At 38.0% G+C, this 21,952-nt stretch overlaps 1 protein-coding gene across 1 annotated transcript in view; it reads right to left on the minus strand.

Moving 5' to 3' along the window:
* Positions 1-806: 806 nt before the first annotated feature.
* CAPN7 (calpain 7) overlaps positions 807-21,952 on the minus strand; it is a 47,918-nt gene continuing 26,772 nt past the window's right edge. Inside the window, 13 exon segments of the mRNA XM_043967772.1 lie at positions 807-2,912; positions 2,999-3,091; positions 3,898-3,925; positions 3,928-4,011; positions 4,014-4,026; positions 5,895-5,957; positions 7,577-7,722; positions 11,641-11,716; positions 12,529-12,664; positions 15,628-15,727; positions 15,854-15,998; positions 18,630-18,750; positions 20,199-20,305. Of these exon segments, the coding sequence (XP_043823707.1) occupies positions 2,768-2,912; positions 2,999-3,091; positions 3,898-3,925; positions 3,928-4,011; positions 4,014-4,026; positions 5,895-5,957; positions 7,577-7,722; positions 11,641-11,716; positions 12,529-12,664; positions 15,628-15,727; positions 15,854-15,998; positions 18,630-18,750; positions 20,199-20,305 (1,257 nt within the window). The 3' untranslated portion in view covers positions 807-2,767.

A 21,952-nucleotide genomic window follows, 5' to 3' on the forward strand; every position in this document is an offset into this window, starting at 1 on the left:
AACATGACTCTTGGTTTAAGACTTTAAAAGTTTTTTTGCCTGCTACAATTTGAAAAAAAATGCTGCATGTTTCGGTTTGAAAATTTCAGGTCCAAAATTACTTTTCTGATCTCAATATCTTGATGTTTATGTGGATAAAGAACATCAGGTCAGCTGAGATTTCAATGTAATCTTCAGTACAGTATAACATTCCTCCCCCCCCAACTTCATCACAAATACAAAAAAAGGACCAATGAATGGCATTAATCTCCCAAATTATTTAAAAGAACTAAAAACGATATAGATGCATTGCACACTCAACTCACCACCCACCCGAAGTCTTGCTATGTTATTGCAACCTTGCATGTTTATATGACATTTAATATGATTTTATACAGGATACTAGTTTGTTTTTTTGCAGGGCAATGGGGGTTGTGTGACTTGCCCAGGGTCACACAGCTAGTAAGTGTCAAGTATCTGAGGTCGGATTTGAACTCACATACTCCTGAATCCAGGGCCAGTGCTTTATCCACTGCGCCACCTAGCTGCCCCCAGGATATTAGTTTTAAGACTCTAAAATACTTCTTATGCCTAATACCAGAATAGGAAATTTCGAGCAAGTATTGTCTAGTGGACCAAAACAAGCTGTGATCATTGAAAAAAACAAACAGAAGTGACATAATATAGCTCTGACAGTCTGAACTTCTGAGAGCATACAGCAGTCTTGAAGGGATTTGAAACTTAACACATCCAAGCATAGGATGGAAACAGAGGGTCAGAATGCGCTGTGCTCAATGCTGCTTTTTAAGTAACCCTAAATAAGGAAGCTAGTTCTTATATTCCCAGTGTCTCACACAGTGCAGCCTAGCTTGTAACTACATGGAAGATCTTACTGAATTGAAGCAATTCATAAATCCTAAAGACTAAGCTCCTGCCAGCCAAGTCACAGGTGCCACCCCTATCTTGACCTAGCTCAGATGGTTCATCTTCTGGCTGGACACCACATTAATGTGCACGCTGTAGTCATATACACCAACCAGAAGTCAGAACTGGCAGAAAGTTAAAGGCCAATCCTAGCTCCTCCACATGACTTCCTTACCTTATTTTTGGTACATTCAGCCCCATGAAGGGGCTAATTAACAGTCTGTCTGACTGGCTCAGTGCCCAAAGGATGCCACTCTTCTCTGCAACTGAGCACCCAAAAAAGTCCTGTCATCACCAGTTCTTCCTGAGCCACCTTGCCTTCCTCTCTGAAGTCTTGGCCCTGTCTGGATTCCTAACCTAACCTTGGTTTTCTCTGCTTAATGTTGCATGAAGTCAGTGTTGGAGCTGTCACACACAGAATGTAATAGTTGAGGAAGAGAGAATTTGCCACTTAAATACAAAGACCAAAGAAAGCATGCAAAATGATGAGAAGAGACCCAAAGAAAGGAGGCACATGGCAGGGAGAGTCAGGCTGGCAGTCACTTCATTTTGAGAAAGGGAGAGAAGTAAAAGAAGCGCCAAGGAGACAATAAGAATGGGAAAAAAAAGCATGCATAAAAAAGGTCCATAAAACAGGTAGTTCAGACTTGAAACAAAAAAAAGAGAGGTGTATACCTAACACCTTATATCTATGTATGTATATGATTTTGCACATGACAGGAGAAAGCAGGGAATGGGGTAAGGGGATAGTCAGGCTCTGGGATTTGTGGGGCAGCACTAGAAGTGCAAGAGAAAAATGTGTGCTCAGCACCTTGCTGGCCTCCACACACAGAACAAGGTCACAACCAACTTGTTTCATTAATCTACTAAAAGGAAGAACACCTCAGATTCCCCAGGTACCAGTCCATTAACAGAATAAATCTGTGCTCCTAAAATCTAGAACAAGAGTTTAAGAGTTTACCCTTTTAACTAAAAGCATGATCAAAGTTCATTCAAACACGACCCATGGGACTGATTCTAAAGATTTAACAAGAAAGTAGCTGCGCAAACCATTTTGTTTTCACTCGGTTTCTCTAGGTTTTAAGTTAAACTGTGTAATTATTCTGAGGGCTGTAATAAACATCTTTTACTGAAATAAAAAGCCACATTAATGACAAATTAAAATGTTCTTGCTAATAAGGCAAGAAAATCTGACTGAATATCAAATTCTCAAATTATTTAAAATCTATAAATCTCCCCAAAGTAATGCGTGGGTAAACACTCGGGAATTTAAAAATGACATTAGTGACTGGAAAATTTATTCTACCTGAATGAAAATAATCACATCAACTTTTATTTAAGCTCAACTGCATTTTCTTCCAAGTGCTGTTTTTCATAAGAGTCAGAACTAAGAAGCATCAAAGTGAGTAGAAAAGAGTGTAAAAAATTAAATTGTAGTATCTTCAATGTCTCAGAGAATTTTGTCATTTTAAAACTTGATACAAGATGAACCACAAAACTGCAATAGGCAAAATATTCCCATTCTTCTCACTACATTATTTCATATGAGATGTGTTCCTAACTTAAAGAACTTGCACTATTAGGCATTTTTATGCTAAATTTACCAAGATCTCTTAAAGCTTCCAAAACACTTTCATTCCTTGATAATAATACCTGAGTGACAAAAACCTCAGTCATAAATAAAGTAAACAATTGCAAGTGTAAAGATGGAGACATGATTCATTTTAGTAAATAGTAGCCCAAGATGTGTAGTCTGACATGTACAAGTTCATCTGTAAACTTACATTCTTGTAGGAATAGAACAGTTCATATTTGGTGGATGCCTCTGAGTCAAGTCCAGAATTTACCAGTTGTTATTTCTCAGTCACTGAAGTTGTGTTGCCTTGATAGGGACAACACTGTTGAAGTCCAAGAAAAAGGGACCTTCTTGTTTAGGCAAAAAGGTACTGGGGATAATATTGTAGATTCCAGCAGGGATATTTTCCACTTCAAGGTAACAAAATCCACATCTGTATTCAAGAAATGACAAAGGCAAAGTTCATAAGATAGAAGAGAAAAATACAAAGAAAAACTAGATTTAAACTGTGAACATTACCTGTAATCACCACTGCTTTTCTTTTGAAAACCTGAAGGGCCAGGATCTCCTGCTATTGACACTGTGACAAGTTCAAACCCAACACTATATTGCCTATTATTTTAAAAAGAATGAAATTACTTTCATTATTACATACCCTCAAATAAATACAAGCTTGCAATATGGCTACATTTACAGTATGAAAACACTTTTAAGCAAGCAAGAGCTACAAAAGAGCTAGAATTCAGAAACACCTTGCATACTGTTTTTGCATTTAATTATACAAATGTCATTTATTCCACTTAGGGAGAATCTGCCAGGATTAACATTATTTAATTCACTTTATAAAAGATGGCTTTTTTGCCACTTAGTATATGCTTGGTGATTACTAAAAGTTACTAGCAGGATGAGAAGATGGCTGGCAACTGTTTCAAAAATAAAATAAGTAATGTATACCAGTCAATTTGGATTATCTTTTAAAAATCTTAACTGAAAATGTAAAGACACCAGACACAATGGTAGAACTTTGAAATAACTATATTGTAAGCTTTTAAAGAGTTAGGGACACTGGACACTTTTTGTGTTCAAAATGCCTAGTGAAGTTAATGAAATCTACAAGTCCCTGAAGATTTGAGGTTAATCCACAACTATCAATACAATTCATAAAGTGCTTTCTATGTTCTAGGTATTAGACTGGGCATGAGATAAAATAAAATCCCAAGGATTTTACATTCTGACTTATGTATTACTTGCTATCTCTTAATAAACATGTTTCATTGGTTTTAGAAAAATAAGTTTAAAAAACAACAACAAAAGACCAGCAACTTCTTTGAATTATTTCTTAAGTCAGACATGTCCTAAATTTTACTTATGTCAATACTCCAATTTTATTAATGCATTGCAAAGTCCTCTAAACAAACCTTGGTCCTCTGAGCTCAATCAGTAGCGCCCAGCCTTTTCTAGCTGGAATTGGTAGATGGGGGTTATTTTTGTGGAATCCCTGAAGTTCCCACAGTCCTCCAGCACTCGACCTTCCACTGTCCATTAATCTAAAAAAGAAAAGAAAAGGAAAAAAAAACCCCAATATATTAGTATAAATTTTATTGATAACATCTGACAATATTATGAAAATTTCCTATATGCCCAAATTTCTCTTTGAAAATGATTTCCGTCAAAAAGAATCTCTCCATGAATGGCCTCATTTTTTCAGTGAAATACGAAGCAAGGTCTCAGCTGATGGGAGGGAAAGAGGAAGGGAAGTTTGAGGAGGGATGAAATGTTTGGAAAAGCTTCTGTGGTAAATTGGAGAGTAAATCCATTAAGGTGCAAAGAGATTACCTGGTTGTTGGTGAGGGCCCAATTGAGATTATGTAAATATATTGGTAGTGGGATTCAGTCAGCATAGTTTCAGGATTTTCTCCAGTCTCTTTTCAGTAACACATGAATAAGAGCAAAGGCAGCAAATCATGGGAATAATCAAGCTGAGGCTTGGCAGGGGAAGGATTGGTAATAGTATAAGGGGGATTGCGAGAAGAAAACAGTATAGAGTTGAACTAGGTAACCCAAGGGGTCAACAAAATGGGAAGGAATCCAGGGATTCTCTGTAGCCTAAAGAATGGAGATCATGTACAAAGGCCAGAGGATGGGAAATGGATCTTTGTATTGGGGGGACAGCAATTAGGAACATTTATCTGAAATGCAGATCACTAGTATCTCAATAAATAACTTCTGGCATCCTAGGTCTTTTCTAGCAGGAATAAACAACTCCCTAAGAGCTCAGAATTATTCTCCTCCTATTCTATTCCCCTTCCCCTTGAGGTTCTACAGAGCCCTTCGGGATTTTCTAGGTAAACAGTGAGTATGCAGTGAAAATCCAAGAGGTGTGGGAGTCAAGAGAGACAGTGTCTACTCATGAGGCCACTGACTATGCTGTGTGACGATAGGGCAAGACGTCTTCTCTCTGAGGCTAGGGTTTCCTTGGTACAAAATGATCTTGCACTATACAATCTTTAAGGTCCCTTTAAGTTCTAGCATGTTATGTGGTGGTGTTATTGTTGCTTTTGTCCTTTAGAGGTCAGATTGGTTTATTTAACAAACATCCCATGAGGACCTAAGTTATGAGTAGGGTTAGACTTGACAGTCTATGCCAGGGGGCAAGGGAGAGGTTAGTGAAGCTGACAGAAAAAGAAAAGTATTTTTGGAAGCCAATGCAGTGTTAGGACCTAGGCAAGCCGCCTTCCTAATCTACCATCTACCTCCTCCTCTATTTTTATTGACATCCAGCTGTCCTGGTTGTGCTAAATTAGACCTCATGGTGTCAGCTTTATGTAGTCGACGAGGTTGGAAACTCTCTAAGGGCAAACACCATATTTCATGCTTATTGTATTTTCCTGTGCAGTGCTTGGCATAGTGATAATATAAATAGTCAATACATTTTTATTGAAATGAAGGAAAAAGAAAAAAAAGATTCTTGTCTATGGTTAGGGAAATGAGGGGAAACTAGCAAGGAGGTTCTCTGCCTCACTAAAACGGTGCCCAGCCCAGCCCAGCCCCAGGATCCTCCACAAAGATTTCTCTGACTTCCTTAGCCAAAAGCAATCACTGTTACTGCATCTGGTGTTCACCTCATCACATTTTACCTTGAATCACACATATTTATCTAGGCACATGTTTTATCTTCCTGATGGCAAATCTTATGCATGTTTGTATTTCCTCTAGTACTTTAGGCACAGTATATGCTCTCAAGTAATGTATGCTAAATGCATAAAATTCAACACAACTGGAACAGATGAGAAACCCTCTGAAATGACCTTTGCATTTCTTCTTTCCTTCCCATTTTCACCTCTATCACCCTAGTCTGCGTATAATCATGTTGTAAAATATAAATCACATTGACCCAAAGAAACATTTTACTTACCCTTTTTGATACAGTATATGGTGTAGGAATCTTTGAAAAAGTAAATTTACATGCTGAATATACCTAGGTTGAAAAAAGAAAAGTTGTATGAAACTCTACTGTGCAAATACACTTTTTACTTATAAAATTCTTTAAAAATTTAAACTGAATTCCTTGTGTAGAATGTCACAATCTAGAAGAAACAGTTTCTATTAAATGGTCACCGTTGGCCCATTTTAGATTACTACCAGGGCTGCAAAAGGCTCACCAAGTATTGTCTGTATCAATAAGGCTATGGTGATACAGACCTCCAGCAGACTCTCACCACCTCCTGACCTCAATACCTATAGGCTAAAGAGATTTGGATTCATCTGGCCTCCAAGTGGGCAGGGAACTCAAAGGTCAAGACCACAACATGAATCCCTCTAAAAATTACTTGTTACCATCTACCCTTTGCTTAAAAAATTCCAATGAGGGGGAAACTCATTTCTGGGGACAGCCCCTTCCCCACTGGGATAGCTCTAATTGTCAGTTTCTCCTTTACATTAAGCCTAAATTTGGGGTCTTTGCACCTTTTACCCATTGCTACCAAAATCCTACCTTCTGGAGGCAAGGAATACAAGTTTAACCCATTTTCCACAAGACAGCCCCTCAAATTCTTGAGGAAAGCTATCATGTATCCCCTCTCCTAACCCCCTCCAAGTCTTCTCTAGTTAAGCCTGGGTTCACCTTCAATTGATCTTTATGAGGCAGAATCTCCAGGCTCTTCACTATTCTAATGGACTGTAACTTGCCAATTTCCCTCTACTCAAATGTAGTATACACTGGAGACACAGGCTAACGTGGGCAGAGTGACAGGCTGGACCATCACAAGAGATCTGGGTTCAGATCTGGAACCTGTTACTTAACTAGACTTGGGCAAGACACTTTCTGAACATCACTTTCTTCATCCATGATAATATTTGTATTGAAACCTCAAATAGGTAGTGCAGTGGATAAAGCACTGGCCCTGGATCAAGAGGACCTTAGTTCAATTCGACCTAGTACACTTGACACTTACTAGCCGTGTGACTCTGGGCAAGTCACTTAAGCCTCACTGCCCCAAGAAACAAAAAACAAACCTCAAATAGCTATTATGAGGATCAACTGAGATAACAACGACATTTAAAAACTGAACTTAGGAGGTTTATCACAGGATGGACTTTAGATAAACTTTTCCTGAGAAATACAAAGTCCATCAAAACAAAGTACAATATTAAATTATTTTTCCCCCTAACGGAGCTATTGAATTGCAGTACAGAAAGACTGCTTAATTTTTAAAAATGAAACATCCGTTATTTCCCCCTCCACATGGGTCTGGTAACAAACCGTGCATCTTTTGTCGGTAACAGCTCGGGTTTCCTAGCACCTACTGCGTGTTGAGCACTGTGCTAAGTAGCTTGGCTCAGTTCTGAGTGGCTCAGCACCACCGAGCCAGTTTGGGGTGTGGGGTGGCAGGGCAGGGAACTTGCTCATCAGTTCAACTAAGAACAGCATCACTAAGAGAGACTGCAATCTCCTTCAGTGGAAGGAAGGAACCCCCCCACCCCGCCCTGTGAATTACAGACCCTTAGAGTGCTGGAGCATTTTTCCCATGAAAACCAACGTGCCGTCTGGCTAATATCCCTCTACCCCATCCCACTGTGCCAACACACAGAACGTACCCTGATTGTGTAGTGGATGGTATTTTGTTTCTCATACTGAGACACCACTAGTGTAAAGGTGTGAGGCCCTGGAGTTGTCAGCTTTATCTTGGTCAGGTAGTGGGGACTATTGATTCGAATTCCGTCGATATATGGAGGTGGGTCAGCTGGAAGAAAAGAGATGTGCTTGGAAACATGTTTATTAACTTCAGATTCATTTTCAGTCAGATGCCCACTTACAAGAGGGAGGGCACAGCAGGGTAGGGGACAGTCAGAATCAAAACACTTTTGAGGAGGAATAGGGTAAAAGAAGATAGAAAGTAGAGTAAATATCATGGGAAGGGAATATAGGATGGAGGGAAATAGTTATGATGACTGACTAATGTCAAAATGTATGGTACCTACTTTGCTGGGCTATTGTGAAGAAAATTCTTTGTCAAGTTTAAGGTACTATATAAAAATTATGATGAACAGGATGCTATAAGAAAAACCTGGAAAGACCTACATGAACTGAAACAGTGAAATGTACAGTATACAAAATAACAGCAATAGTGTAAGATGATCTGCTGGGAAGCATGTAGTTATTTTCAGCAAGGCAATGATCCAATATAACTCTGAAGGATTTATGAAAATTGCAATCCATCTACAAAGAAAGAACTGATGGTATCTGAAAATAGACTGAAACATTTTTTATTTTTTAAAAAACAATTCCTTAATCTGAAGTTTTGTTTTTATCTGTTTTCTCTCACAACCTAGCTATGTGAGGGAAGTTTTCCATGACTTATATTGAATTGCTTGAGTTCTTGGGGGTGGGAAGGGAAGGAGGAAGAGAAGTGGAACACAAAGTTTTAAAAAATTTGATGTCAAAATTTGTTTTCACATGTATTTTGGAAAATAAAATTCTAAACAGAAGAAAAAATGAGGTCATTAGCTTCTACCTGACAAATTCTAAAAACAAAAACAAAAAACAACCTATGGTTTTATACAACAGTTGTACTGAAACTGACTTGTTCAAAGCGTGGCAGTACAAAATAACCCAAAGAAATTATCTTGTAATATATTCAAAGACAAAGCTGATGAGGTTGACAGGAAGAGAAGGAGAGGGGGAGATAAAGGAAAGAAGAGAAAAGGACTAAAATGAGGAGTATATCACTGGGTCACTGACAACTGTTATACACAGTATCTTATAAGTTCTTCCCTATTTTCTCAGGCATGTCTTTGTCAGAGGTCATGGGAGCCTGCTTCCCCATATACCATACAAATGGTTCTCAAACTTTTATCTAAATCAACAGTTCTCAAACCTTTTGTTCTCAGGACCTCTTTACACTCTTAATTATTGAGGATCTCAGACAATTCTTGTTTATGTGGGATATATCAATTGATATTTACAATGTTAGCAATTAAAACTGATAAATTAAAAAAACCACAAAAAACCAAAATATATTCAGACAAGCAATAATTATGATTTACATTACAGTGAATTCTGAAAGTACTGATTTATCGATGTTTCTTACAAGGTAAAAAATCTTTAAAAATATATGATTTTACTCCATACATACTATGGCCAGGTCCATTTGATGTACGTCACTATACTTGCCCCAGGCATTTTTCCTCCTTCTTAGGGTTCAGTTTAAAGATAGTATGATCTATTTGCAAGTGCTTAGAAGGGGTATTAGGAAACTTGGATACAGTCTTGGTTATGCTACTACACCAAACAACAAACATTTTATGTAGCACTTTAAAGATCTGCAAAACTCTTTTATAAACACTTTGTTATTTGAGCATCACAACAACCTTGTGACCTGAGGTCTTATCCCTATTTCAAAAGATGAGGAAATTGATGGTTCGAGAGGGCTCCATGACAGCTGGATTTTGAGATGTGTCTAGGATGGCCTTCCTTCTCCATCCTTTACTCCTAAGAATCCATAAAGCACTAATTAACTGCCTTACCAAATGCCAAAGACTTAAGACAAAAATGAAAACATTTCATACCCTCAAGGAGCCTACACACCTACACACACACCCCCCCACACCCCTTGTGTGTCTTGTAAATGCCAAATATAAAGTAAGTACAAAGTTAATTTGGGGGTGAAGGTGACCAAGAAAGACTGTGAATGCAGTTTGAAAGGAAGCTCAGAATTCTAAAATTCTGAGGTGAGGAGGGAACCCATTCAGGGTTGAGGCCTAAATCTTGTTCAAAGGAAGACAGACTATTGTCAGTGAGGAACAATAAGAGGCTCAGTTGGCTAGAATGGGGAATGTGTGATGGGGTAAAACGATGTAATAAGTCTGGAAAAGTGGACTGAAACTAGACCATGAAGAGTTTTAAATATCAGAGACATTGTCTATCGGAAGAAGTGGCAGGCAGTCACTGGAACTTTCTGACCAAAGGAATGCCATGGACATAACATTTGTATCTGAAAAATATCACCTTGGCAATTGTATGGAGAGACCAATTATCAAGTTACTGAAACAGTCCAGAGACAAGAGGTGATGAGGGTCTGAACTAAGGTACCTCTACGAGTAGTGAGGAATCAGATACAAGAGATGTTGTAAAGGTAGAACAGACCAGCCTTGCCACCTGACTGGATCTGGGGAAGAGTGAGTGAGTGAGTGAGTGAGAGAGAGAGAGAGAGAGAGAGAGAGAGAGAGAGAGAGAGAGAGAGAGAGTGTGTGTGTGTGTGTGTGTGTGTGTTTGAGAGTCAAAGATGACTCCCAGGTTGTATAATTGGAAGGATGGTGGTGACACTGACACAAATAAGGAGCTTAGGAAGAAGAATGAATTGCTCTGGACATGGGGAGTTTGAATGCTTACAGGACGTCCACTTGGAAATGTCCACATGGAAGCTGGTAACATTGTAATGGAGCTCAGGAGAAAGATTAGGATTGTATACACAAATCTGGGAGTCATCCAGCAAATAGGTGATAATTTAACTCCTGGGAGCTGATGAGGCCTCCAAGAATGAATACAGAGAAAAGAGCAAAGGGTCCCGGACAAAGTCTTAGAGTACATTCAGAGAGAGGGTGGAACATGGATGATGAGCCTGTAACGGAGACTGGTGACAATTAGAACCCCAGCCTCCTTTAAAGCACAGCTCACATGCTCCCTTCTTGATTCCTCCTGATATCAACATTCTTTTTCTCTTGAAATTACTCTGTATTTCTTTACTTGTAGTACATGTTGCATTTCCTCCTGTGGGAAATATGCTTGAGAGCAGGGATTGTTTCATTTTTGTATAGATAGATCCAGCACAAAGCATAGCATCTTGCATATAGCAGGCCCCTTAATAAATGTTTGTTGACTGGATTTATCCAAGTCGCTGATAAAAATGTGAAATAGTACAAGGTCAAGCAAAGATCCCTGGGGCACTAGACGTCAGTTCTTCTAAGCTGACACCACATCATTATTTGTGCCCAGTCATTCATTAGCTCAAATCCACCTAACTATACGTCAGAGCACAAGAGTTTGCCAAATGGTTTTTAAAATCTAGGTAAACTCTATGTCCAGCATTTCCAGATTTACCAATTCAGTAACAGTCAAGGAAGGAAATCGGCCCAGGAATGACCTGCTCTTGAGGGCATCAGGCTGGCTAGCTCTTCTGGATCACTAGCACTTTTTTAGATGCATATGAACCATCTTGTTAGTAATATAATCACAAAATTTGCTGGGAATCAGAGTACATTAGCCTATAGTTTAAAGATTCTATTCTTTTCCCCAATAGTACTTTTTTTTTTAAAGAACAGAACTTTGCTTTTCTCTATTCCTGAGGTAACAATTCTACATTTTCTTTTAAACTATTATGTATACAGTATTATAATGAGCAAGGCATGAAAAATGGAAATATTGGATAGTTGTAAAAGGAGGCAGAAGATAATTGCCAATTACAAGTGATAACGAGATGGAGCTAGTCACAGGAGGTAAAAAAAACAAACCAGGGGTATCTCTTAATTTCTTAGCCAAATGAATAGTTATAGTCTTTATTTTTCCCTTTACAGAACAAAATGTTATTTTTCTCTGACGCAAAATGACAGAGAGACACACATTTAGCATGTACTGTACTGATAAAGTATCTCAACAAACATACCTGGGTAGTAAATTCTTTTCCCATCACTCTTATATACTACCATTGTGATAAATTCTCGATTGTTTGCAAAATCATCCTAAAAAACAAATAGTGGGTTTTACTATGATATGGCCAAAAAAGGGGAACAATATAGTTATAAGAAAACCTAAAATTTAGATAACAAAATTTTAAGAAAGATTAGGATTTATCCTAATATATAATACATAATGCCTGGCCCTGTAGTAAATAAGTGATTTTTTTTTTCAATTTTTTTTTTTTGGTGGGGCAATGGGGGTTAAGTGACTTGCCCAAGGTCACACAGCTAGTAAGTGTCAAGTGTCTGAGGCCGGATTTGAACTCAGGTACTCCTGAATCCAGGGCCGGTGCTTTATCCACTGCGCCACCTAGCCGCCCCCAATAAGTGATTTTTTAAGAGGCAAATTGCAGATTATTTCATAAAAATCGCCATACTAGCAGACACAATGTATTTAATATCCTAGTATCATAAAAAAAGAATAAACTTACTGCAGAGAATTTATTCTCCATAGAATCAGACCGAATAATTTGTTGTTGCCAAGCTTCCTTTAAAACATCTCACTATTAAGAAAGCAACATAAAAGGCCATCACAGAGAAAAAAATCCTATATTCTTTAGAGATTATTTTATACAAAATTTAAGAGTTAATATCTCAGTAAATGGTATATACCATTCTTTGGAGAAAAATATAAATTTGTTCAAAGAATAAAATCCTTTTAGGGCACAAACAGAAATTAAACAAGCAGTGATTAAAATAAATGGCCTCATTTATCGAAATTTAAGGAAAGATCTAAAAAAAAAAATGAGAATAAATCAACACAATACCATTTTACTTTTCAATAAACTACTTCTTGGATGACTGAGCAAAGGTACCTTGTCAGTTATGTGTCTACTAAGCAGAACCCAGACTGCAGCACCACCTTGTGGACAGTGAACTTCCAGTTTATATTGGGGATTGTTTGCCAGGCTGTACACGTCTTTTACAGGCCCATGCTTAGCATCCCAAGTACTGAAATGAGAATGAGATGATGATATCATTTCTTATGGAACTGAGAAGCAAGCACTAAATTTCAACTATAAAGTAATGTTAGTGAATAAAGCACAACAAGGCAAGGGAAATGAAAAACTCCAAGTGTTTAGGATGTGGCAAAGAATGGAACTTGGCCATAAAGAGGGAACTGTTTTTGTTGTTGTTGTTGTTGTTTTTTTTTGGGGGGGGGAATGGATGGGGGGGTCAGGGGCAAAGAGGGTTAAGTGACTTGCCCAGGGTCACAAGCTAGTAAGTGTCATGTGTCTGAGGCCTGAATCCAGGGCTGGTGCTTTATCCCATGAGCTACCTAGCTGCCCCAGGGAACTGTTTTCCCTAAAATATCAGTTGTAAAAATCTTTAACAAACAAATATAGAGACAATGGCAATGTCATTAATTAGGACTTTCAGAATATGCTGAAGTTTTATAATAAGAAACCTATGGATGGTATACTTAAAGAATCCTTGAGAATCAACTAAAAAACTAGTTGAAATAGTTTATAACTTTAGCAAAGTGGCAGATTATAAAATGCGCCCACATAAATCATTAGTGTTTCTATATATTGCAACAAAATTCAGCAGCAAAGATAGAAATTCCATATAAAATAACTGAAGACAATATAAAATAGAGTCTACCTGCCAAGACAAACCCAGAAACTATATGAGCACAATCACAAAAATTTTTTCAAGCAAATAGAGTTAAACAAGTGAAAAAAATATGAATTTCACACAAGTACATGAAGTCAGTATAATAAAATGACAATTCTATCTAAATTAATTTAAGTTCCATACCAATCAAACAACCAAAAATGATTTTATAGAGCTAGAAACAACAATAAAAGGATGCATCTGGAAGAACAAAAGGTCAAGAATATGAAGGGAATCAATTTTTAAAAATGTGAAGGAAGGGGGCTTACCTGTACCAGATCTTAAACTGTATTACAAAGCCATCAAAACAATCTGGTACTGGCTAAGAAACAGAGTTGTGGATCAGTGGAATAGATTAGGTATACCATACACAATAGTAAATGGCCATAGTAATCTAGTGTTTGATAAATACAAAGATTCAAGTTTTGGGGTTGAGAACTCACCAAATGACAAATACTGCTGGGAAAACTGGAAAGCAATTTGGCAGATAATGAAGTATAGACCAACATCTCTCATCATATACCAAAATATGGTCAAAATGACTATGTAATTTAGACATAAAGGGTTACACCATAAGCAAATAAGGGGACCATGGAGTAGTTTACCTGTCTATGGATCTACGGATAAAGGAAGAACTTATGACTGAGCAAGATACAGAGAACATAATGGGATATAAAATGAATAATTTTGAATACATTAAGTTAAAAAGGTTTTGCATGAACAAAATCAAAGTACCCAAGATTAGAAGAAAAGCAGAAAAATCAAGAAAAAATTTTACAGCAAGTTTCCCTGATAAAAACCTCATTTCTCAAATATATAAAGAACAGGCTAATTTATAAGAATTCAAGTAATTCCCCAACTGATAAATGGTCAAGGGATATGAACAGGTAGTTTTCTCAAAGCTACAGTCATATGAAAAAATGTTCTAAATCACTATTAGAGAAATGCAAATTAAAACAACTCTGAGGTTCCACCTCACACCTACCAGATTCACTAATATGATAGAAAAGGAAAATGACAAATGTTAAATGGGATATGGGAAAATTGGGACATTAATACACTATTGGTAGAGCTATGAACCATTCTGGAGACAATTTGGAACAATGCCCAAACGGCTATAAAACTGCGTATCTTTGACCCAGAAATACTACTACTAGGTCTGTATTCCAAAGAGATTTTTTTAAAAAAGTAAAAAGGCCAATATGTATGAAAATATTTAAAGCAGTTCTTTTTGTGTTGGCAAAAAATGGAGATCAAAGGGATGCACATCAATTGGGGAATGGCTGAACAAGTTGTGGTATGTGATTGTGATGGAATACTACTGTGCTATAAGAAATGATGAGAATACTTTCAGAAAAACCTGGAAAGATTTTTATGAACTGATACAAAATGAAGTGAGCAGAACTAGGAGAACATTGTACACAGGAACAGCAATATGATCAACTATGAATGACTTAATTATTCTCAGTAATACAGTGATCTAAGACAATTCTGAAGGACTCACGATGAAAAATGCTATCTCTAGAGAAAGAACTAATATAGTCTAAATGCAGATGGAAACATACTTTTTGCTTTTTCTTTTTGTTCAGTGTTTTCTTTCACAACATGACTAATATGGAAATATATTTTACATGACTGAACATTTAAAATCTACGTCAAATTGTTTGCCCTCTTATTGAAGGGGAAGGAGAGGGGAGGAAGAGAAGTTGGAACTCAAAATTTTATTTTATTTATTTTTTTTTGGGGGGGGGGTGTGAAGCAACTGGGGTTAAGTGACTTGCCCAGGGTGACACAGGTAGTAAGTGTTAAGTGTCTGAGGCCGGATTTGAACTCAGATTCTCCTGAATCTAGGGCCAATGCTCTATCCACTGCACCACCTAGCTGCCCCTTGGAATTCAAAATTTTAAAAAGAGAATGCTCGGGACAGCTAGATGGCGCAGTGGATAGAGCACTGGCCTTGGAGTCAGGAGTATCTGAGTTCAAATCCGGCCTCAGACACTTAACACTTACTAGCTGTGTGACCCTGGGCAAGTCACTTAACCCCAATTGCCTCACTAAAAAAAAAAAAAAAAAAAAAGAGAGAGAATGCTCGGGGGCAGCTAGGTGGTGCAGTGGATAGAGCACCGGCCCTGGAGTCAGGAGTACCTGAGTTCAAATCCGACCTCAGACACTTAACACTTACTACCTGTGTCACCCTGGGCAAGTCACTTAACCCCCAGTGCCCTGCAAAAAAACCCAAAACCAAACCAAAACAAAAAAACCAAAAATGAAATATTAATTAAAGAAAATTAACAAACCTGTGAATACATGTTGATTCTCTAAAAAGACCTGGGTTCCAACTCAAATAAATCACATCAAAATATTGGCACAGATCCTCCCAAGAGATCCAGAAAATACCTGAAAATTAAATATTGCTTAGAATTTAGTGAAAAAATACTGGTTATGTTTTTGCACATTGATTAAATATATTTTAAGTTGTCTAAAGCATGAATAACTTAGATTCATTACTCTTATTATTACTACCATTGTCTATTTTCTGGGCTGTTCTTGGATCAAAGTTTAAGTATTTTTGTAGCTCCGGAGTCCAGTTTCTCAAATCATTTTCACTGTATCTTCCTTTCCAACGTAAATGACTCCAGGGGTTTTTCAACTGGATAAATTGAAGACCCTAAAGAAAGGAGTACCAGGATTCATTTTCAAAGTAACAGTGAGCTCAACCGCATTTATTCAAGTTCATTTAAAAAGTTGCCCATGGGGCAGCTAGGTGGCGTAGTGGATAGAGCACTGGCCCTGGAGTCAGGAGGACCTGAGTTCAAATCCAGTCTCAGACACTTAACACTTACTAGCTGTGTGACCCTGGGCAAGTCACTTAACCCCAATTGCCTCACCAAGAAAACGAAAAACAAAACCTTGAAAAGTTGCCCACCAGCTGCTTATTCGGAGTCGATTTTTCAAGGATTCCGTGTTAAAGCATCTTTCCTCCAAGCTGTCCTCTGCATACCTCTGTCAAACTTATCTTTATGATGCTTTTTCATGTCCAAATCCAGTCCCTAAACTTCTAATGGCTCCCTGTGGCATTCAAGGGGCCCATTGCCTGGCCTTGGTTCTAGTTTTCACCATTTCTAAACACTCAACTTTAGGCAGGCCAAGCCAATCTTCCTTCTACCTTTGTGCCGCCACACAAGTTGTTCTGTTTGACATATCCTCTTCTACATCTACTCTCTAAAAAGTAATTAATATAATTAAACAGCTTATTCTAGTTCATCATCTATCAATCAGCTCTAGTTTTAGCACCTCCATTAATTTTTCTGACCACTCCCACTTTCACTGACCTCTTCCCCCATTATTATACAGTATTTATAATTTGTATCATAGATTCAACACTTTCTTAGGTATTCTTTTGCAATTTGCTATTGTTTCATATGTAGCAATCTTAGCTCTCCAATGTAAGCTGAGTGCTCCTAGTGGGAGCATCCTAGGTCATTTATTCGACATCCTTTATAGGGGAAGTATGATTGAGTAATTACCTTCTGTGACCTAATGCTGGAGTAGAGGTGGCAGAGTTCTAGCAGGCTCTTTATCAACTAGATAGCATTGATTTTATCATGCATCCAAAGGCAACAAGAAACATTTTATGGAATGTATTCATCTTTGCCTTTTGCAAAAAAAAAAAAAGACCACCATGACAATAATCAAAGTTTATGTGCCGACACAGGACATGGAGAACAAGGGTAGAGAAATTCTACAAAGAAGTCAATGATATCTGCCAGATCAAATCAACATATACTTTAATATTCACTGGCTTCAATACAAAGATGCATAAAGGAAAAGATGAATAAAAATGTCAGGTAATACGGCTAAGGATTAAGAAAAGAAGGAAAGAGCCCAAAGGTTTATAGAATGATACACAGAAACTTCATGCCTTTATAAAATAAATACCATCTTCAATAAAAGAGTTGGGAGGTAGTGAACATAGTGAGTACCCCCAACAGCCACAACATTAAATTGATAAGAAATAACTGATTATTGAAGTGGGAATCATTTCTGAATCAGCTGTCCATATAGATAAAGAATATCAACTAATTAGAACAAAAATAAAAATGAGAAGTAGATAAGGTATACAATTAAAATAGTTCTAAACAGATCTACTACTAAGCTACTAAGGCTAAAAAACGGGATGTGGAATAAAAATACTAATTAGGCACAAGCTATCACAATCTTCTAAGAAGTTTAATTGGTAAGGTAAACAAGAAGGAGGCTGAAATAACGAATTAGGAGAGAAATATGGCAGCCAAAGTAAAATTGATTTAGAATATACCCTCTTCTGCAAGAATTTATGGAGGGGGGCAGCTAGGTGGCACGGTGGATAAAGCACCGGCCCTGGATTCAGGAGGACCTGAGTTCAAATCCAGCCTCAGACACTTGACACTTACTAGCTATGTGACCCTGGGCAAGTCACTTAATCCTCACTGCCCCGCAAAAAAAAAAAAAAAAAAGAGAGAGAGAGAGAGAGAACTTATGGAGGGGAATGGTGTGTTGTAAACTATATAACTTCAAATGAGAAAGAGGAAGGGGAAACAGATCCAACAAAGCAAAGGTACAATTTTTTTTTTTGGGGGGGGGGGTAAGTCTCCAGAAGCTGACATAGAATAGATGCTTAATGAAAATATGGCCATATTTTTATACTCTCTACAAGTCTGTAAAAATGCTGTCCTGGCTTTTGTGGAGGTTTTCCCTATGCACTTCTTGAGCAGTCCTCCTCCAATACCTTCGTATTTACAAGACTTCTGTGTCTAAGTTTTACCTCTCAATAGAACACAAGCTTCTTAATGGCAATAATGATTTTGTGTTTGTTTTTCTATTTCTTGTACCCAGCAGGTACTTAAACATTTAATGAACTGGTGTGAATTCAGGGGCCAGGGTCTCAGCTGTCTGCCGTACCACTGTATTTTCTATTTCTTCTTCTCCTTGAGGAGTTCAGTAGTCATGACATGAAAGGCAGGTTAAGTTCTTCAACTCTGTCCATGCTGACAACTGAGAGCTGGAAGAGATTTTCTAGACTCCAGTTTTATACATGAAGAAAACGGAGGCTCAGAGGGGTGACTTGCCTAAGAGAACAAAGGTAGAAGTCTATATTTAAACCTAGATTGCCCGACTCCAAAATCCAGTATCCTGACATCTTATCTGTCTCTATTGTCAATATTATAGTGTAAAATGTTTTCAGTATACCACTTGATTGCCCCTTCACATCCAATAACGCATTTTTGAATGGAAAGAGACAAAGATTTCAATTCCACACCTTGTATTCTCTGATATCCAAAACAGCATATGCATGTGTTGGAACCAAACCCCACTTCTCTCCTTCCTCTTCAGACATCACTCCAGTAGCTGTGGTGATAAGAACATCCCCTTTGTGAAATCTGTAAGAGCATCAAAAGGGGAGGTGATTAAGGAAAATCACACAAAAATCAAAGACTATCCTATTTGTCTAAGGACACAAAATCTCTTCTAAAAATGTATAAACAAAAAACAAATGTAAAGACATCTCTAGAGGGAACACTTCTTATGTAACATGTCAAACAGAATAAAATCCTCAGAGTTCAATTCAGTTCAACAAACCTTAAATAAAGGCCTGACTTCCGAGCAGCATTGTGATGTAGTAGAAAGAATGCTCTTCTTGCTATCAGAAAGCTTGAGTTTGAATATCATTCTCTAACAGTTACTTGTGGGACAACACGATGTCCCATATTTGCATCCCCATATTTCCTCAGGATGAGGAAAGCCTTCCATAATCTTAAAGCAAGATGTACAGAGGAATTATCGCTGTCACTGAGAGCAGAAGGGGTGTCTCAGAAATCTCCAGTCGAATCTCTTCTTTCACAGATAACAACCCAAGTTCAAGAAAGGGTGAAATGATATGGCTCATGGACTAATACATTTTCTAACACTAAAACCTTTCCCTTACCTTACACTGTTTGTTTTATAATTTTTAGCTGCTTGTCAAGAATTACAAAGAATTGTGATCTTTAAGAAGGAAAGCTGGGGGCAGCTAGGTGGCACAGTAGATAAAGCACAGGCCCTGTATTCAGGAGGACCTGAGTTCAAATCCAGCCTCAGACACTTGACACGTACTAGCTGTGTGACTTTGGGCAAGTCACTTACCCCTCATTGCCCTGGCCAAAAGAAAGAAAGAAAGAAAGAAAGAAAGAAAGAAAGAAAGAAAGAAAGAAAGAAAGAAAGAAAGAAAGAAAGAAAGAAAGAGAGAAAGAAAAAGGGAAAGCCAAACTTGAATGCCAAATATTCAAGTTTTACATTTAAGGATGAAGGTGTCGATACTAAATATACCTCAAAAAAGATGCTATTTCATACTCATTTCTTACTTTCTTAGAGTTCAATTTTGAATGCATATCACTGTAGTCAACTCTCACGTCATCCACATGGAATTTGGGGAATAGTTCAGGGCAGTGATAAAACCACCTGTATCCTCCTGGTATTAATGTTCTCTAGACCTTGTCTTCTCAACCTACCCTTCCCCTCAAAAAAAAGCCACCCCCAAATAAAATAATATGTACTTACGCCGATTTTACTATTATTCTAAATATTAATATACTCAGAAAAAAATTTTGAAGGAAGAAAAAAATTAAAGTTTATTCTACTAAAAAGAAGACCTCTGGATTTATGCTACTCTTTCCTTCTATATGGAAGGGTAATTCCTATTTAACCGCAGAACCTCCATGTACAATTTAAAAATGACTGGTAAACAATATGAAAAAACAGGATTTGCCCCTCTCCTGAACAGTAACACAGTGTCCCAGTGACACTTTATAAAGCTTCCATTGCCAAGAAAAAAAAGGGAAAAATAACTAACCTTTGGTAAAGCATCCTGAAAGAGTTCTCTTTATTGAAATTTTGACTGTCTGAATGCATAGCAATCCTTTCTGGTATCCACCCAGTAAGTGCATGGAGATCAATGTTCTGTAAAATAAGCACATTTTGGAGATTGTTAATGGTATGACAAAGTCCATCATGAATCTGAAAGGTAGCTTTATCAATCTGTTTTGTAAACAATAAAGGGAACTGTGAATGTTACTCACTGTGATAGTATTTCATTAACTCTCTTCAAAAATCCAGTTCAAACCTTAAATTAATTTTATGCTTAATCTGATTCTTTTCTCACTTCCCACACAGTCCCCTGGACTGAATTAAAACGGGAATAACTGTATGGGCCAATGTTTAAAAAAATAAACCAAGGCACAAAAGCTAACAGAATTTCCCCAAGACGACATTCCAATAAGTGGTTTCAGACAAATTAGATGAGTACATTTTCTTAATGCACTTGCAAGAACTTAGCAGGTGCCTTTCTGGGCATCTCTTTTCTTATCTGTAAAATGAAGGGAGTTGGACTCCATGGCTTACAAGGCCCCTTCCTATTCGAGGTCCACCATTCTATGAAATGATCTTAGCTTGCTGGCACACCACCTGAGCTTACCAGCTGAGTTACATTTGCCCAGAAGAAGCTATGGAATCAGGCAAGAACTGACTAACAGGGTAGAATGTGAGCCTCTCATACATTCTGCAATAGAGCTCTTAAGAATGGAAAGAGGGGCAGCTAGGTGGCACAGTGGATAGAGCACCGGCCCTGGAGTCAGGAATACCTGAGTTCAAATCCGGCCTCAGACACTTAACACTTACTAGCTGTGTGACCTTGGGCAAGTCACTTAACCCCAATTGCCTTGCTAAAAAAACAACAACAACAACAAAAAGAATGGAAAGAAACTAGGAAAGGAATACTGGAGTCAAAGGAAGAACTCATGCATGCAAATAATTATGGACGTGTGTGTGTGTGTGTGTGTGTGTGTGACCAAGTTGTTAAGTAGTGAAAGGTCAAGAATCACTTCTCCTGGTTGTGGCAACAACACTCTCCCCTACAAGTGCTAGTCTTTGAGAAGGATCCTTACGTATGTTCTCTTCCCTGGCTTTGGTGCTTATGAAGTAAAAGGGAGCATACTAAGAGGAGGGTGTTAGCATTATTGGGTAAGATATTATGCTCCATCTATGAAATCTTAATTTCCTACAACTCAGGAAGCATTTTTTAACTGCCTACTAGGTGCCACACATTATGCTCACCTGGGGCATGGTACCAGGGCTTATCTAAGGATATAAAGAAAGGCAAAAAATAGTACTTGCCCTGAAGGAGCTCATGGCCTACTGGAAGACACAACATACAAACAAGTATGTACCAAGGAGCTAAACATGGGGTAAACTGGCAATAACCACAGAGGGAAAGCACCAGCATTTAGGAGGACCACGAAGGAAAGGCTTCTTGTAGAAGGCAGGATGTTAGCTGGACTCAAAGGAGGCCAGAGAAACTAGTAGGTGGAGATGAGAAGGGATAAAAGTTCCAGACATGGAAGACAGTGAAAATGCCTGGAGCCAGGAGATGAAGCGCCATTCTGAAGAACTGAGAGGAGGCGAGGGTCACTGGATCAAGGAGTACTCTAATACTCTATTCAAATTACCCTCTTTACTGTCCCTCCCAACTATATATATATATAGTCATGCATCTTCCCTCACTTCTGCCCTTCCCTCCTAGCTACATCCTCCCTATCCTTCAAGGCCCAT

This window comes from Dromiciops gliroides, chromosome 5 (genome assembly GCF_019393635.1).
Source record: "Dromiciops gliroides isolate mDroGli1 chromosome 5, mDroGli1.pri, whole genome shotgun sequence".
NCBI lineage: Eukaryota > Metazoa > Chordata > Mammalia > Microbiotheria > Microbiotheriidae > Dromiciops > Dromiciops gliroides.